The sequence below is a fragment of the Bos mutus genome, chromosome 4, assembly GCF_027580195.1.
Source record: "Bos mutus isolate GX-2022 chromosome 4, NWIPB_WYAK_1.1, whole genome shotgun sequence".
Classification (NCBI taxonomy): Eukaryota; Metazoa; Chordata; class Mammalia; order Artiodactyla; family Bovidae; genus Bos; species Bos mutus.
In genome coordinates this window covers 15,461,495-15,481,339 of record NC_091620.1, presented here as the reverse complement: position 1 = coordinate 15,481,339, position 19,845 = coordinate 15,461,495, and the positions used below count along the sequence as shown (strand labels likewise).

General features: G+C 39.3%; 1 protein-coding gene across 1 annotated transcript in view; it reads right to left on the bottom strand.

Moving 5' to 3' along the window:
- Nucleotides 1-19,845, bottom strand: part of CNTNAP2 (contactin associated protein 2) — a 2,330,533-nt gene that overhangs the window by 1,565,215 nt on the left and 745,473 nt on the right. Inside the window, exon 3 of the mRNA XM_070369076.1 lies at nt 5,651-5,844. Within this exon, the coding sequence (XP_070225177.1) occupies nt 5,651-5,844 (194 nt within the window). The remainder of the gene's footprint in view (nt 1-5,650; nt 5,845-19,845) is intronic.

Here is a 19,845-nt window from a genome sequence, read left to right as displayed (position 1 = left end):
GGACCACCCAGGAATTCCCTGTCATAGATTATTAAAGTAACGTAAACTTTATTGCAGGTTCATTGGCATTTAAGTATATTTTGCAACATTTAGCTTGTGTCTCAAATTTGTTTTGATTTATAAAATTTTATAATTAATTCACCATAGTTTTATCTAGAAATAATCATTCATTGCTTATCATGTTCTTAGTTTTAATGAGAAGTACATGATTTGAAAGGAAGAAACAAACATAAACATCAGAGAAGCAAAAAACTATAGAAATACACACTTTATCACTATCAGAAAAAATTGAGAGTCCTCTATGTAGATGCATTAATAGCTTACCTTCACAATTTGTGATATTTTCACTGAAAGACCTTGTCTCCCTGACTCAACCTCTGGCATTTTATATAACTCAGAAAAGTACAAGTCATGCTGAAAAATGTCACCCTTCTTAGATGTTTGAACTCATGTCTCTGTATTTAGTCAAAATGAGACCCTCCTTTACTGCTAAGTGGGTTTTCCAGATGGTGCTAGATCTGCAAATGTTGGAGACAGAAGAGACATGGGTTCAATCCTTGGGTCGGGAAGACTCCCTGGAGCAGGAAATTGCAATCTGCTCCAGTATTCTTGCCTGGAAAATTCCATGGACAGTGGAGCCTGGTAGGCTACAGTACATGGGGCCAAAAAGAGTCGAACATGACTGAGTGACTGAGCACACACTTACTGCCAATTATCTGGTAAATGAAGTCTTAATATCACTGCATTTTAGCAGCCATCTTGAGGGCAGCCATCTTTATAAGCACCCATCTTTATAAGCAGCCATCGTTAGAGCAGACATATTTAGGGCAGCCATCTTTATAAACTGTCTGAGTGAATTATAAACATCACTATGAACAAAGCTAGTGGAAGTGATGGAATTCCAGTTGAGCTATTTCAAATCCTAAAAGATGATGATGTGAAAGTGCTGCACTCAATATGCCATCAAATTTGGAAAACTCAGCAGTGGCCACAGGACTGGAAAAGGTCAGTTTTCATTCCAAACCCAAAGAGAAGCAATGCCAAAGAATGCTCAAACTACCACATAGTTGCACTCATCTCATCCCCTAGCAAAGTAATGCACAAAATTCTCCAAGTTAGGCTTAAAACCTATGTGAATCATGAACTTTCAGATGTTTAAGCTGGATTTAGAAAGGGCAGAGGAACAAGAGATCAAATTGCCAACATCTGTTGGATCATCAAAAAAGCAAGAGAGTTCCAGTAAAACATCTACTTCTGTTTTATTGATTATGCCAATGTCTTTGACTGTGTGGGTCACAACAAACTGTGGAAAATTTGTCAAGAGATGGGAAAACCAGACCACCTGACCTGCCTCCTGAGAAATCTGTATGCAGGTCAGGAAGTAGCAGTTAGAACTGGACATGAAAAAAAAAAAAAAAAGAACTGGACATGAAACATCAGACTGTTCCAAAATTGGGAAAGGAGTTTGCCAAGGCTGTATATTGTCACCCTGCTTATTATCGTCTATGCAGAGTACATCATGTGAAATGCCAGGATGGATGAAGCACAAGCTGGAATCAAGATTGCTGGGAGAAATATCAATAACCTCAGATATGCAGATGACACCACCCTTATGGCAGAAAGTGAAGAGGAACTAAAGAGCCTCTTGATGAAAGTGAAAGGGGAGAGTGAAAAAGCTGGCTTAAACCTCAGCATTCAGAAAACTAAGATAAAGGCATGTGGTCCCATCAATTCAGTTCAGTTCAGTTGCTCAGTCATGTCCGACTCTTTGTGACCCCATGGACTGTAGCACCATAGACCTTTGTGTCCATAACCAACTCCTGGAGTTTACTCAAACTCATGCCCATTGAGTCGGTGATGCCATCTAACCATCTCATCCTCTGTCATCCCCTTCTCCTCCCTTCTTAAATCTTTCTCAGCAACAGGGTCTTTTTAAATGAGTCAGGTCTTTGCATCACGTGACCAAAGTATTGGAGTTTCAGCTTCAACATCAGTCCTTCCAATAAACACTCAGGACTGATCTTCTTTAGGATTGACTGGTTGGATCTCCTTGCAGTCCAAGTGACTCTCAAGAGTCTTCTCCAACACCACAGTTCAAAAGCATCAGTTCTTCAGCACTCAGCTTTGTTTATAGTCCAACTCTCACATCCATGCATGACTACTGGAAAAACCACAGCTTTGATTAGATGGACCTTTGTTGGCAAAGTAATGTCTCTGCTTTTTAATATGCTGTCTGGTCACCATCACTTCATGGCAAACAGATGGGAAAACAGTGGAAACAGTGACAGACTTTATTTTCTTGGGCTCCAAAATCACTACAGATGGTGACTGTACCCATGAAATCAAAAGATGCTTGATCCTTGGAAGAAAAGCTATGACCAACCTATACAGCATATTAAAAAGCAGAGACATTACCCTGCCAAAAAAGATCTGTCTAGTCAAAGCTATGGTTTTTCCAGTAGTCATGTATGGATGTGAAAGTTGGACTATAAACAAAGCTGAGCACCCAAGAATTGATGCTTTTGAATTGTGGTGTTGGAGAAAACTCTTAAGAGTCCCTTGGACTGCAAGGAGATCCAACCAGTCAATCCTAAAGGAAATCAGTCCTAAATATTCATTGGAACGAGCGATGTTGAAGATCAAACTCCAATACTTTGGCCACCTGATGTGAAGAACTGACACATTTGAAAAGACCCTGATCCTGGGAAAGATTGAAGGTGGTAAGAGAAGAGAACGACAGAGGATGAGATGATTGGATGGCATCACCTACCAAATGGACATGAGTTTGAGCAAGTTCCAGGAGCTGATGATGGACAGGGAAGCCTGGTGTGCTGCAGTCCATAGAGTCGCAAAGAGTTGGACACAACTGAGTGACTGAACTGAACTAAACTTAACTAGTCCATTATGATAGGAGACGATTTAACACTTTCTCAATTTGGGAATGAAAACTTTAAAGAAACATAAATCTGAAAGATAGTTTGGAGTCTGGCTGCAGCTCTTCAAATAACTGCAGTTTAGAGATAAAATAATGATTGATCTTCTGGAAGAGCTTGTGATCTGAGCCTTAATTGTCTACTCCCAGTTAGTTGGTTTGTGTAGTCACTTGGTCAGTATCTCTCTCTTTCTGCTCAACTTTAAGGAAGGTCCTTTCTAATTTTCTGTTTTGCCATTGTTTTTCACAATAGACCTCCTCCATGCCCATTTGGTGGTAGTAGTGTTAGTCACTCAGACTCTTTGCAATCCCACCAACTGTAGCCCGCCTGGCTCCTCTGTCCATGGGAGTCTCCAGAGAAGAATACTAGAGTGGATCCTCAATCTACTCTTGGTTGAGGATCTTCTCAACCCAGTGAACCTGGGTTTCCTGCATTACAGGTAGATTCTTTACCATTTGAGCTATAGGAAAGACCTTCATGCCCATCTTACCTATAGGCTGAAAACCAATCTACAATAGGGTTCTCAGTGCTAACTATACATTAGAATGACAGGGGGGAGCTTTAAAATCTCAATGCCTAGGTTTCATTTTAGACCATCTAATTTCAAATCTCTGGAAATGAGACCCAAACATCCATGTTTTAAAGCTTTATAGGTTATTCCATTGTGTATGCAGGGTTGAAAACCACTTTTTAAAAAATATAAATTACACCTGTTATTTAAACTTAGCTTAATTGTGAGATGAAGACTTTCCATGAAGAGAAATTTTCCTCCTTACTTGCTTCCTACAATTTACATATCCCAATATACAAATGTTCTTGCCATGCAATCAAGGCTTAATAGAACTTCTTTCTAAAGGACTACTCTGGCATATGTACTTTTTATTATCAGAGTATTATATCCTTATTTCACATGACAGTTATGATCATGGACAACTGCTGTGGAAATGACCACCTACTCAAGTTCAGAGCACTAGACTCTGCCTGCTCACAAAAATTACTTAAGAGTTTTAAGCTGTAACCTTTCTGGGAGTGGGCCCTGATCAGGTCAAAAATCCCCAGCATTCTGTCTAATATATAAATTAAAAACAAATTCCTCCCATTCCTCCTTCTCCTCCTCCCACCTCATCCTTTTTGTATCTTATTGATGACTTTACTTGATTTTGGTTATGATTGCCTTAAAAAAAATAAAACAGATCCCTTAAAATTTAGTATTTTATAACATATATAATTAATTTATATGTTGTGAATATTTGATTGAATACACACAGCTTTCCAATTTAATTAATATAGTTTTAAGAGTAAATGGATTATACTACCTTTTTTCCTCAGAATAAAAAAATAATAATAAGATGCCTACAGATCTGTAGTAGGGGTTTAAATTACCATTATGTGTATTTTCTTTGCTATCTCACTGCTCCTACTCCTCTAAATTATTTCTTTATAATTTCAATATTTTACTCAAATTGAAGATCTCTGTTCCTAAAAAATATCAGAGTCATTAATATAAAATACTACTTACATGATTCTAATTTAATTTGCCTGGGTGGGCCTGGCATTCATATACTTTAAATTCTTCTCAGGCAACTCAAAAGCGTAGCCCAGATTGAGACTCATTGCCCTAAGCCTTGGATAGAAACTGCAGCCTAAAGAAACATTCTTCAACCAACAAGAATGTATGAATAAACAGCCTCTTGGTAATTTTTAATACATAAATACAGACAAGTGCACACACCTTAGAATGAGGACTAGTAATATTTTAAAATACTTAAAATTGAGAAGGGGATGCTCATCATGGTGTCTAATGTACTCCAGAGCTATGGCTGGTCTATTTGCTTTTTCTTTAAAACTATTTTTCTACCTTATTGTCCTCCTCATACATATGGTCAGTAGCTACGGAGTGGTTCTAAACCCCTTCATGATGACATTAGCTCCTCGAGACTAGCAGAAAACCTTTTGTAAAATGAGCACTTAATTGTATTGAACTCCCCCGTTCACCAAAATCTAATAGATTGACCTTCCCCCACTGCCTCTTTGGAGCAGTCTCTCAGAGCTATCTGAGGTGCTGCGTCCCAGGCTGGAGCCTCATTTTGCCCCAAATAAATGTTAACTCACAGCTCTCAAGTTGTGAATCTTTTTCAGTTGGCAGAGGCAAATAGTTTTTGTTTTTTCCTTCTATTTACTTAATTCTCAGTTCAGAATTTGCATAGTTTGTTCCACTGCAGATCTGTGCTACAAACTAAAATACAGTTACTTAAAACATTGTGCTTAAAGAATTCTATTATTGAATTATTTACCTAATTTTTTTTTCAGGTTTCAACACAGTTTATTGGGTGGTCTTATTGTCTGTGAAATACACCAGAGGTTGCGGGAGGAGACATCCATTGCATTGACTTTGCAAGATAAGGGTTTTTCATCACTAAGAAAAGGCTTGGGGTGGGGCAGGGTAGGGCATTCTGGGTTTGGTTTCATTTTCCCATCTTCTTTTGCTTTGCTCACATTTCTTTTCTCTCTCAGAAAGTACCAGAGGACACACACACAAGGAAACAAAAATAGCAAGATCAGTCTCCAACCACTTCACTCCCAAGCCCTTCCCCAGACTGTACCAGGGATGGGAGGAGTCAGATAGCTACTCCTCAGCCAAAGAACACACCAGAATCCACTATCTTTTTCAAATATCTGCAAACTCAATTCTGTGTCTTTTTCTGACAGTGACTCACCCAGATATTCCCATCTTGATGGTAGGGTTTCCAGTTTCTCCCAGTGTCACTGTACAGCATGCGATACTGGGTCACCCAGTCTGAGCTGCTGTATCTTCCTTGAGTTGCTATGGCACTGATCTGCTTCCGGTTGCCAAAGTTAACCTGAAGCCACTGATAATGGTCACTGTCTGATGGAGACCATCCCCCAGCACCTGAATAAGGTAGAGACAAGAGGAGGGAAATAGGTATTTAATGTTGAACTTCTACAACTGACAACAGATCATTCTACATCTTTTAATTGGCATTGGAAGTACTATACTTCACAGATACATTATCAAGCGTCCTTTATAGAAGCCACAGGGATTTCAACTAATATTCTTCTAGCAGGGTAACATTGACACTCTGACCCCTTTATGGTGTAATTATGTGCTCATTTTCTCCTGAGCAAATGTCTTCATAATTCCTCAATTAGATCTTATTAGTACATGTCAAACTCTAATTGGCTGAGGCTTGATCAATTTACCATGAATTCTTCAACTAAAAATCACTAGGAAAAGATATGTAGCAATCTAACATTTCCTCATGTAAAGATTTATCTTTAAGTAGATCATAAATGAAACAAAATGCAACCATACACACTCTAAAATATATATTTACTTTAGAAAGTTCAGGGTTGAAAGAACACTACTAGCTCTCAAGATGAGGCCTCATCTTACATCGACTCCTGAGACCTAAAATATATAGTAAATTAGTCCATATGTTCACTAACATTTAAGAGCCATACAACCAATGACTCTAGATGAACACATTTCTAGGAAAATCATAGAGTCACTAGATGAAGTGAAGCTTCTTTTGGTAAAATAAAGTAAACGACTGGCAAAGAGTAAGAATGTGAAAATATCCATTAGAGAAACAGCACTAACCTAGAACAAAAAGACTCCTAATTTATAACACTATGTGAAACAACTATGATTTCACATAAATAGATTACAGAAAATATGGCATGATGCTCAGTTCTAAGAAGCAATATAATTTTTTGAGTTAGTTTGATAACTAATGGTAGTAAATAATAGGAAAATAGTCAACACATTATCCAATGTACAGTATATGAGAACATATGCCTCACTCTTCAAATAAGGAATTTAAAAGCTGACAATAAAATAATTTATTTTATGAAGTCTATGCTAATAAAGATCATTTTGAAAATCATCACTGATATATCACTCATATAATGATATTTACAGGGCTTATTTCTGTTCTCAACTATGATGGAATAGCTCTCCCACCACAAAGAATTACAAATCCAACAACATGTATAGGATTATACTTTTAGGAGATTAGACAAGACACTGTACTGCACTCTGATTCATGAGATAAGATAAACAAATGAGGTGAGCCCTGCCAGCTTCCTGGCTTTCTGCATGGTTCACTTTCCAGACCATGGCATAAAAGAATATTCTGGACAGACGCAGCAGCATCTCTGAATTGAAGCAAGAGCAGAATCAAGGCTCTCGAGGAATCCAGAATTCTAGGACAGAGTATCAGGGACGGGGCAGCTGTGCAGAGAGGAAACTTTGGGAATGTCCATTGGGTCACCAGTGAGTATCTTCACTTTAGACTTTGGACGAATGCTAAGCTGTGTATTTGCAGACTAAGACTCAATAAGACAAAGAGAAGTGAGATCTGAAATGAACAACAGCCAGAAGATGCACAGTCCTGGGAGTAGTTTGATTTCATACTGGACAAGATTGAGAGAATTTGAGCAACCCTAGGCATTCAACCCTAGGAGAAGGCAATGGTACCCCACTCCAGTACTCTTGCCTGGAAAATCCCATGGGCGTAGGAGCTCGGTAGGCTGTGGTCCATAGGGTCTCTAAGAGTCGGACACGACTGAGAGACTTCACTTTCACTTTTCACTTTCATGCATTGGAGAAGGAAATGGCAACCCATTCCAGAATTCTTGCCTGGAGAATCCCAAGGACGGGGAGCCTGGTGGGCTGCCATCTATGGGGTCGCACAGAGTTGGACACCACTGAAGCGATTTAGCAGCAGCAGGCATTCAACAGAGATCTCAGAAAGGGAGTAGAATAATTTTATCCTAAAATAAGGATTCTAATTCTAATCCTACTCTGAGTGAGTGAGTGAAGTCACTCAGTCATGTCTGACTCTTTGCAACCCCATGGACTGTAGACTACCAGGCTCCTCAGTCCATGGGATTTTCCAGGGAAGAAGACTGGAGTGGGTAGCCATTTCCTTCTCCAGAGGATCTTCCTGACCCAGGGATCAAACACAGGTCTCCTGCATTGTAGGCAGATGCTTTACCATCTGAGCCACCAGAGAAGCCAATTCTACTCAGAACACATCTGAAAAAAGGTTGGTAATAAGTCTGAAAAAAGATCATTTTGATCCACAAATGAATTAACCCCTTGGTTGAATGAAACTTAACACTCAATTATGAGAGACCATGGAAGTTTATTTTTTCATGAGACTTCCATGAAAATATGAAAGAGACTCAACAACATAGAATCCATAATGTCCAGTAAAAACTTTAAAAAAAATATTAGATATTTGGGTAAGCAGTAAATATGACTCATAACCAGAGAAAAGTCAGTCAGTGGTAATAGACACAGATGATGAAATTAACAGAGTACAACTTTACAAGAGAGATTATAAATTAGTTATGTTACTTGAACAAGAATGTATAAATATTGAAGAAACAAATATGAAAACTTAATGGAGAAAAGAATCAACAAAGGAAAACAACATGGGAGTTTTGGAACTAGAAATTATATCTGAAATAAAACATTTACTAGATGAGCTTAACAGCAGATTAGAAACTGAGGAGAAAATAGTGCATGCTAACTCCCTTCAGTCCTGTTTGACTCTTTGCACTCCTATGGACTATAGACTACCAGGCTCCTATCTCCATGGGATTCTCCAGGCAAGAATACTGGAGTGGGTTGTCATTTCCTTCTCCAGGGGGTCTTCCCAACCCAGGGATCAAACCCACATCTATTATGCCCCTGCACTGGCAGGTTCTTGACCGCTAGCACCACCAAACTGAGAAGAAAATAGTAGTGTACTCAAATACAGGGTCAGATAAACCATTCAGGCCTAAGCTCACAGTGGGTAATATGGCTTAATAATGAAGAGTAGTCCAGTAACCTGTAGGCTAACATTAAATGTCTTGACTATCACTTCATGGGAAATAGATAGGGAAACAGTGGAAACAGTGTCAGACTTTATTTTGAGGGGCTCCAAAATCACTGCAGATGGTGACTGCAGCCATGAAATTAAAAGACGCTTACTTCTTGGAAGGAAAGTTATGACCAACCTAGATAGCATATTCAAAAGCAGAGACATTACTTTGCCAACTAAGGTCCATCTAGTCAAAGCTATGGTTTTTCCAGTGGTCATGTATGGATGTGAGAATTGGACTGTGAAGAAAGCTGAGTGCTGAAGAATTGATGCTTTTGAACTGTGGTGTTGGAGAAGACTCTTGAGAGTCCCTTAGACTGCAAGGAGATCCAACCAGTCCATTCTGAAGGAGATCAGCCCTGGGATTTCTTTGGAAGGAATGATGCTAAAGCTGAAACTCCAGTACTTTGGCCACCTCATGCAAAGAGTTGACTTGGAAAATACTCTGATGCTGGGAGGGATTGGGGGCAGGAGGAGAAGGGGACGCCAGAGGATGAGATGACTGGATGGCATCACTGACTCGATGGACGTGAGTCTGAGTGAACTCCAGGAGTTGGTGATGGACAGGGAGGCCTGGCGTGCTGGGATTCATGGGGTTGCAAAGAGTCGGACACGACTGAGCGACTGGACTGAACTGAACAATCATGCAAATGGAGTATGAAAAGCAGAAAGGGTAGAGACTGAGGCAGAAAAAAAAAATACATTTGAGGAAATAATAGTTGAAAAATACAAGCGTAAATATTTGAGAAATTGACTGAAGACCAGGAAGAGTAAATACAAAGAAAAATACACCAAGGCACACCATAAATAATTGCTTAAAAAACCATGCTAAAGAGAAAATCTTTAAAGTGTTCAGAGGGCAATAACATCTTAACAACAGCAGTGCAAGCCAGTGAACAAAGAAATGAAGTGATGAAAAGAAAAGAAAAAGAAAGTGTCAGTGTAAAATTATACATCTAGCAAAAATACCCTTCAAACATGAAAGCAACATAATGATACTTAGGACAAATGCTGAGAAAATTTATCATCAATAAGCATGTTGTATAAGAGATGGAAATTTTTCAGCTTCAGGGAAACCTGGCCATGCTGAAATCACATGAAGAAACAAATGCTGAAAATGGTAAACGTGTCAGTAAATATGAAATATTTGTTAATGCTTTTAAAATTTCTTTAGAAGATAATTGCTTGGAACAAAACAGTAACAATGAATAAGAGGGTTTATAACAGATGTAGACGTAGAATGTTTGATTACAATAGCACAAAGGATAGGAGGCAAGGAACAAGTGTACTGTACTGAGTTTCTTTTACTACATTTGAAATGATACGGTATTACTTGGAAGTAGTAAACCCTAGATCAAGGGTCTGCAAACTTTTTCTCTAAGGTTTAAACACTGAGTATTTTAGGCTTTGCAGACCATGCTACATCTATAACTACTAACCTCTGCTACTGTAGCATGAAGCAGCCACAGAAGACCCAGAAACAAGAGCGTGACTGTGATTCAATAAAATTTTATTAATAAAGACGGGAGGCTGGCCAGAGAGCTGTAATGTGTTAACCTCTGCTCAAAATCAACTTCTCTTTTACATCTGTGCATTTCACTATATCTAAATTATACTTCCAAAAACACTTTTAAATGCTCCATCTATATAAAGTGTGTGTGTTTAGTTTACATGTGTGCTATCTGTAGAACGTGTGTATAACCACCTCACAACTACCTTCTCAGTCTTCATTCCCGTATTTATCCAAACTACACTTGTACAAGAATGATGTTTCTATAAGGCAGATCTAATCATAGTTAATCTTAGTTCAATATTTTTCAATTGATCCTCATTACCTCCAGAAATACATGGTCCACGCCTTCACAAACAAAAGACTTACCTGGAACATACCCTCTATACCTTCCCAGATCCTCCCTCAACTTATTATGATACTCCCTCTAAATATTATTTCTCTTTCAAGGATCAGGAAGTTCACTCCAAATATTACTTCTGCAATGGTGCTGTGATTTGCCATTTTGCTTCTAATATATGACTGGAGGACTTATTCTTTCAGATAGTTACACTGCTGCTGGAAGACCAAATGTAGCTGTGATTCCCCTCAGGGATTCCTTGGGTTAAAAAAGAGGCATTTTATACAAGGTCATGTCCCTTCCTAGGGGTATGCAGATGTAACAATGGGCTATCCAGGGGCTGCTGCTGCTAAATCACTTTAGTCGTGTCTGACTCTGTGCGACCCCATAGATGGCAGCCCACCAGGCTCCCCCGTCCCTGGGATTCTCCAGGCAAGAGCACTGGAGTGGGTTGCCATTTCCTTCTCCAATGCATGAAAGTGAAAAGTGAAAGTGAAGTCGCTCAGTCGAGTCTGACTCTTAGCGACCCCATGGACTGCAGCTTACCAGGCTCCTCCATCCATGGGATTTTCCAGGCAAGAGTACTGGAGTGGGGTGCCATTGCCTTCTCCAATCCAGGGGCTAGAAATGGTCAATACCATTGTCCCAACTGGGGAAAACTATAAATAGTCACCACAGTCTGGTCTCAGAGCTCCCTGAGAAATTGGAAGTTGAAGCTTCCATGGAGACTGTATCGCATACTGACTACTGCCTCTGCCTATTTCTATTTCCTTCCCTTCCCTTACCCCAGTTTTCATCCTGAAGGTACTGCCTACAAAATCTGCACTTCTCTGACTCATAATTTTTATCCTGGGAAATCCAGTCTGCAATACATTTTGGAATCACTTTCCTTATAACCTGCATTTGAGTTTGTTTTCCCAGCTTTGTACTTCATTTGCTATTTCTATGCTTTCTTCCTTTTTGTAGTATTTAACATTTCCAATAATCATATGTCATCCATGTGTTGATTTTACCAAGAATTCTGCAAAAATTTGGAAGAGCCATAGATTAGTCTTTCTGGTGGCTCAGACAGTAAAGAATCTGTCTGCAATTCATGAGACCCGGGTTTGATCCTTGGGTGGGGAAGATCTCTTGGAGAAGAGGATGGCTCAGTTCAGCGCTGTTGTTCAGTCATGTCTGAAACTTTGTGACCCCATGGACTGCAGCACATCAGCCTTCCCTGTCCATCACTAACTCCCAGAGCTTACTCAGACTCATGTCCATCGAGTCAGTGATGCCATCAAACCATCTCATCCTCTGTCATCCCCTTCTCCTCTTGCCTTCAGTGTTTCCCATCACCAGGGTTTTTTCCAATGAATCAGTACTTCACATCAATATTGGAATTTCAGCTTCAGCATCAGTCCTTCCAGTGAATATTCAGGACTGATTTCCTTTAGGATGGACTGGTTGGATCTCCTTGCATTCTAAGAGACTCTCAGGAGTCTTCTCCAACACAGTTCAAAAGAATCAATTCTTCAGTGCTCAGCTATCTTTATAGTCCAACTCTCACATCCATACATGACCACTGGAAAAACCATAGCTTTGACTAGACAGATCTTTGTTGGCAGGTTAATGTCTGTGCTTTTTAATTTACTGTCTAGGTTGGTCATAACTTTTCTTCCAAGGAATAAGTGTCTTTCAATTTGTTTATGGTCCAACTCTCACATACATACATGACTACTGGAAAAACCACAGCTTTGACTAGATGGACATTTGTCGACAAAGTAATGTCTCTGCTTTTCTAATATGCTGTCTATGTTTGTCATAGCTTTTCTTCCAAGGAGCAAGCATCTTTTGATTTCATGGCTACAGTCACCATCTGCAGTGATTTTGGAGCCCAAGAAAATAAAGTCTGTCACTGTTTCCATTGTTTCCCCATCTATTTGCCATGAAGTGATGGGACCAGTTTCTAAGATCTTAGTTTTTTGAATGTTTAGTTTTAAACCAGCTTTTTCACTTTGCTCTTTCTCCTCATCAAGAGGATCTTGAATTCTTCTTCACTTTCTTCTATAAGAGTGGTGTCATCTGCATATCTGACATTATTAATATTTCTCCCAGAAATCTTGATTCCACCTTGTACTTCAACCAGCCTGGCATTTCACCTGATGTAGTCTGCATATAAGTTAAATAAGCAGGATGACAATATACAGCTCAAATGGCAGCCCACTCCAGTCTTCTTGCCTGGAAAATCCCACGGACTGTGGAGCCTGGTAGGTTACTGTCCATGGGGTTGCAAAGAGTTGGACACGACTGAGCGACTTCACATTCACTTTCTCCCAATTTGGAGCCAGTCCATTGTTGAATGAGTAGAGAATGGATACTCACTCCAATATTCGTGCCTGGAGAATTCTATGGATAGAGGAACCTGGCAGGCTTCAGTCCATAGGGTTGCAAAGAGTTGGACACAACTGAACGAAAGTGAACACTTTCACTTTCATATATGAATTTGGGGGATACCAGTATCTAGTCATCAAGAGATAATAAATATATTTCCTTATCTGTTAGATTGTTCCAAACTTTGGAAAAATCCTATACCCAGCTGCATATGAATTTCTCTATATGCATTACTAAAAGCAACAGGATGGTTTCGGTTATTGAAATAAAAAAGCAAGTATGACTGTGAGTAAAATAAGAAACATATGTGCATTTGATTGATGCAATTTAGAATAGTTCCCCTAACTAATTTTGCAAAATGAATTTCAGGATAAATTTTCTTAATTTACCCCCCCCCTTTTTTTTTTTTTTTTTTTTTTGCTGTGTTACAAATTTTCAATAAAGAAGCAATTAATAGATAGCTACTTAATCTCATTTACCTCGTTACTTAAATAAATGAATTTATGGTCAACTTTAAGGGAGGCAAAAGTCTAAAAGCAGTAAAAATATAAGTTAAAACTTACTCCTTAGCTGAAGGGAATGTGAAGAGACTAGTGATCAACCTCCAGGGGAGGGCAAATGTCAGGCTTTCATGAGAAGCATGGTGGAAAGATAGATGGGAAGTTCTCTGTTTCTTTTGATCTCTCTCGCAATGTAATTTGGGGAAGTTGATTTCTTTGTTCATTTGGCTTGTGAAATGTGTAACCTCTATCGATCTAAAGACTAAGAATGATACCTCTTTCATGACAAAAACCTCAGGAAATGGTATATAAGAGAGCAGAAGGGCTCCCCCAAAACACTATGGAGAATATATGAAAGAGGACAGAAGTGTTTCCCAGTGGATACAGTGATGGCTCAAGGGAACTAAGTGGAAAGTCAAAGAGGAGAACAAGAAGGCAAAGATAGTGAACAGTCATAAACTCTTAGATTCTGAGATGATTTAAGAATAACTTTTACCTAGAAATAATAAAGCCAAATTATCTATTAGGTAGCTAATAAATTTTTACAATGACTTGAAAGATGTGTCCTTATACAAAACTCCGGCCACTCCCTAAACACTGAGATGCTATTCCTGCCCTATCTTTTCTTTCCTCTCTCTCCATCTTCCTCCGCCCCTTCATCTCTCTCTCCTTTTTTTCTCTCTTGAATACACATATTTTCCCCCTCCAGATATGTGTGTGTGTGTGTGTGAACTATAAGATACTCAGCGTTTGCATTCTGGATGTTCACCCCCACTGGGGTTACTTGAGTAAAGAATTATAATAAAAAACTTGGAGAAGTGGATGAAATCAGCACTCTAAACTCGGAGATAGCTTATAACTGTGATAGCCATTTCCTGTTTGTAATTTGTACCTCTGAGAGCTAACAGAAACAAGAGACTTTGTGTGTGGTTCAAGAGAGGGCATAGAGTTTCTTTCCAGTGATAAATGGCTCTTGCATAAACCTGATGCCTAAGCAAGTGGCTATAACACCACTGGAGACTACAAGCCTCAATTCTAATTTAACAGGAAAAGGTAGAAAATAATTCAATTAAGGCTAGAACTACCTTTAATAACTGGTTGAGAAATATGTATCAGATGAAAAGAATAAACTGAAAAGGAGACTTGAAGGCCAGATAGCATTATGAGTTCAGGCTGGGAGACCTCCTGCTCTAAACACATATAATTTTTAGATAAGATAGATAAAAAGAAAATTGAAAAGACATATCCAGGATCAAAAGTATGATAAGCTTCTCCATGCACAAGAAATGCAACCGAAATGCAAAGTGGTAAGTAGGAGCATAACCAATTCCTGCTGGAGTCGGGGCTGGGGACAGACAGAGGGACACTGGGTTCCTGGGGAGTGTTGGTGAATGCACGTCCCTGTCTGTGTTACCAAGAGGAAGCCTAGGACAGAGCTGAAAACCAAACGAACCCAGGACTAACTTGCTGTGAAAAGAGGCTGAAACAACTGCTTACTGACTTAGAGATGTAGGTAATAGGAGACTGTATAGTCCAGAGGGTCCCAACCTCCAGAAGCTAATGCTGATGATTTGAGGTGGAACTGATGCAATAATAATTAGGAATAAAGTGCACATTAAATTTGATGTACTTGAATCATCCCTACATCGTTGCTCCCTCACCGTTGTCTGTGGATAAACTGTCCTCCATGAAACTGGTCCCTACTGCCCCAAAGGTAGGGGACCACTGCCACTTAAGGAATTTGGAAAACAGGCATATCTAAGCCAAGAGAAGGTACCCATTGGCTTGTTGACTGGACTTATGATTCCCTAGTAACACTGGCAGGCAAGAACACAGGGTCCTCCATGTAAAATGTGTTTCTGCACTGAGGATTAGGAAGCTGAGGATAAAAATCACCAAATTATAGAGAAGAAAAGGAAAGAGGGTGAGAGACAAACAGCTGACTGCAAAGAACCTAAAAAAAAAAGGCAAAATCACAGAAAAAATATGCCATAAGTCAGCTAACAAAGTTAAAACGTCAATACAAATGTCTCCAGATATAATAGCAAGCGAAGAACAGGGGAAATAAAAGGCTCAGGTGCTCAAAAATATAACATAAGTAATGCCATCCATTAAAAACCAGCAGTAATGATCACATCCAAGAGGGAGAAATAAAAGATTTACAGATAGATACTAAAAAGAACTAGATAGTGATCTCAGAAGTAAAACAAGTAGACATTGACAGGAAATAACCTCATGAGAGGAATATCCTGAAATTATCTGTGTGTGTTTAGTCACTCAGTCATGTCCGACTCTCTGTGACACTGTAGCCTGCCAGGCTGCTCTGTCCATGGGCATTCTCCAGGCAAGAATCCTGGGGTGGGTTGCCATGCCCTCCTCCAGGGGATCTTCCCAACCCAGACACTGAACCCAGGTCTCCCACATTTCAAGCAGATTCTTTACCATTCTGAGCCACCAGGGAAGCACAAGAATATTGCAGTGGGTAGCCTATCCCTTCTCCAGGGGAACTTCCCAACCCAGGAATCAAACTGGGGTCTCCTGCATTGCAGGTGAGCTATCAGAGAAGCCATTCTATAACCATATAGTGGAAGCTATTCAGCAATAAAAAAGAAAGGGCACTGATACATGTTACATCAGTTCAGTACAGTTGCTCAGTTGTGTCTGACTCTTTGTGACCCCATGGACTGCATCATGACAGGCTTCCCTGTCCATCACCAACTCCCGGAGCTTACTCAAACTCATGTCCTTCCAACCATCTCATCCTCTGTCGTCCCCTTCTCCTCCTGCCTTCAATCTTTCCCAGCATCAGGGTCTTTTCCAAAGAGTCAGTTCTTCGCATCAGATGGCCAAAGTACTGGAGTTTTAGCTTCAGCATCAGTCCTTCCAAAGAATATTCAGGACTGATCTCCTTTAGGATGGACTGGCTGGATTTCCTTGCAGTCCACAGGACTCTCAAGAGTCTTCTCCAACATCACATGTTACATGATCAGTCTCAAAATAACTATGCTGAGTGAAAGAATCTTGGGAGAAAAAGTACATACTGTACAATGCAAATAAAGTTCTAGGAAATGCAAATTGATATACAGAAATAAAAGCAGATCAATAACTGAGTAGGGATGGGGGACCAGAAGGAGAAGAAAGGAGTTAAAAAGTGGAAAAAGAAAACCTCTTGAGGTGATGGATATATTCATTATATTGATTGTGGTGATGGTTTCATGGCTGTATGCATATATAAAAATGAGCAAATGGCACAATTTAAATAGGTACATTAGTATATATCAGTGATGTGTCAATTAAACTGAAAAATTGTGGGAGTAAATAGATAAATAGGTTAAAGTGTGAATTTCAGTGATAAGACTTGAAGTTCTAGAATAAAACAAAGGCATAGAATATAAACAGTTGAAGAAGTAATGACTGATTATTTTTTTCAAAATTAAAACAACAAAAAAAGATACCCCTCAAAAATTGAAAGGATTCTCTGAAAATTGTAAAGCATACATGAAATGGGCATATTATGAAAAGTATGTAATGAGATACAAATGAAAGCTGCTCTAAAATAGTAAGATTAATGAATTGTGACATTTAGAATGTAAAATTCAAGTATATAAATTTATCTCACTGATAAAGAAAAAAGAGCTGACATCTTAAGAAGTGATAAAATCTGCTTGCTAATGACTTCAGATTTTATTTACAGTGGGAATAAATAGCTAGAATGTGTGGCATATGACCTACCTATGAGAAGGCTATACTTAATTAAGATATACTTAATCTACACAATTAAGATCATGGCATCCAGTCCCATCACTTCATGGCAAATAGATGGGGAAACAATGGAAACAGTGACAGATTTTTATTTTCTTGGGCTCCAAAACCACTGTAGATTGTGACTGCAGCCATGGAATTAAAAGACACTTGGCCTTTGGAAGAAAAGCTATGACCAACATAGACAGCAGAGACATTATTTTGCTGATACAAGTCTGTCTAGTCAAAGCTATAGTTTTTCCAGCAGTCATGTATGGGTGTGAGATTTGGACCACAAAGAAGGCTGAGCACCAATGAACTGATGCTTTCAAACTATGATGTTGGAGAAGAGAGTCCTTTGGACTGCAAGGAGATCAAACCAGTCAGTCAATTCTAAAGGAAATCTATCTTGAACATTCATTAGAAGGAATGATACTGAAGCTGAAGCTCCAATACTTTGGCCATCTGATGAGAAGAGCTGACTCATTAGAAAAGACACTGATGCTGGGAAAGGTTGAAGGCAGGAGGAGAAAGGGACCACAGAGGACGAGATGGTTGTATGGCATCACCAATTCAATGAACATGAGTTTGAACAAATTCCGGGAGACGGTGAAGGACGGGGAAGCCTGGCATGCTGCAGTGCATGGGGCTGCATAGAGTAGGACATGACTGACCAACTGAACAACAGCAAAATGGGAAGTAGTATATAATCTTCAACCAAGTATAGACACTTCTTGATTGGAAGTAGCCAGAAGAGAGAACCTTGGCCATCTATTTTTTTTTTTCTGTATTTTTATTTTTATTTTTTTCTAATTTTATTTTATTTTTAAACTTTACATAATTGTATTAGTTTTGCCAAATATCAAAATGAATCCGCCACAGGTATACATGTGTTCCCCATCCCGAACCCTCCTCCCTCCTCCCTCCCCATACCATCCCTCTGGGCCGTCCCAGTGCACCAGCCCCAAGCATCCAGCATGGTGCATCGAACCTGGACTGGCAACTCGTTTCCTACATGATATTTTACATGTTTCATTGCTATTCTCCCAAATCTTCCCACCCTCTCCCTCTCCCACAGAGTCCATAAGACTGTTCTATACATCAGTGTCTCTTTTGCTGTCTCGTACACCGGGTTATTGTTACCATCTTTCTAAATTCCATATATATGCGTTAGTATACTGTATTTATGTTTTTCCTTCTGGCTTACTTCACTCTGTATAATAGGCTCCAGTTTCATCCACCTCATTAGAACTGATTCAAATGAATTCTTTTTAATGGCTGAGTAATACTCCATTGTGTATATGTACCACTGCTTTCTTATCCATTCATCTGCTAATGGACATCTAGGTTGCTTCCATGTCCTGGCTATTATAAACAGTGCTGTGATGAACACTGGGGTACACGTGTCTCTTTCCCTTCTGGTTTCCTCAGTGTGTATGCCCAGCAGTGGGGTTGCTGGATCATAAGGCAGTTCTATTTCCAGTTTTTTAAGGAATCTCCACACTGTTCTCCATAGTGGCTGTACTAGTTTGCATTCCCACCAACAGTGTAAGAGGGTTCCCTTTTCTCCACACCCTCTCCAGCATTTATTATTTGTAGACTTTTGGATCGCAGCCATTCTGACTGGTGTGAAATGGTACCTCATAGTGGTTTTGATTTGCATTTCTCTGATAATGAGTGATGTTGAGCATCTTTTCATGTGTTTGTTAGCCATCTGTATGTCTTCTTTGGAGAAATGTCTATTTAGTTCTTTGGCCCATTTTTGATTGGGTCGTTTATTTTTCTGGAGTTAAGCTGTAGGAGTTGCTTGTATATTTTTGAGATTAGTTGTTTGTCAGTTGCTTCATTTGCTATTATTTTCTCCCTTTCTGAAGGCTGTCTTTTCACCTTGCTAATAGTTTCCTTTGATGTGCAGAAGCTTTTAAGGTTAATTAGGTCCCATTTGTTTATTTTTGCTTTTATTTCCAATATTCTGGGAGGTGGGTCATAGAGGATCCTGCTGTGATGTATGTCGGAGAGTGTTTTGCCTATGTTCTCCTCTAGGAGTTTTATAGTTTCTGGTCTTACGTTTAGATCTTTAATCCATTTTGAGTTTATTTTTGTGTATGGTGTTAGAAAGTGGTCCAGTTTCATTCTTTTTACAAGTGGTTGACCAGATTTCCCAGCACCACTTGTTAAAGAGATTGTCTTTAATCCATTGTATATTCTTGCCTCCTTTGTCAAAGATAAGGTGTCCATATGTGCGTGGATTTATCTCTGGGCTTTCTATTTTATTCCATTGATCAATATTTCTGTCTTTGTGCCAGTACCATACTGTCTTGATAACTGTGGCTTTGTAGTAGAGCCTGAAGTCAGGCAGGTTGATTCCTCCAGTTCCATTCTTCTTTCTCAAGATCGCTTTGGCTATTCGAGGTTTTTTGTATTTCCACACAAATTGTGAAATTATTTGTTCTAGCTCTGTGAAGAATACTGTTGGTAGCTTGATAGGGATTGCGTTGAATCTATAAATTGCTTTGGGTAGTATACTCATTTTCACTATATTGATTCTTCC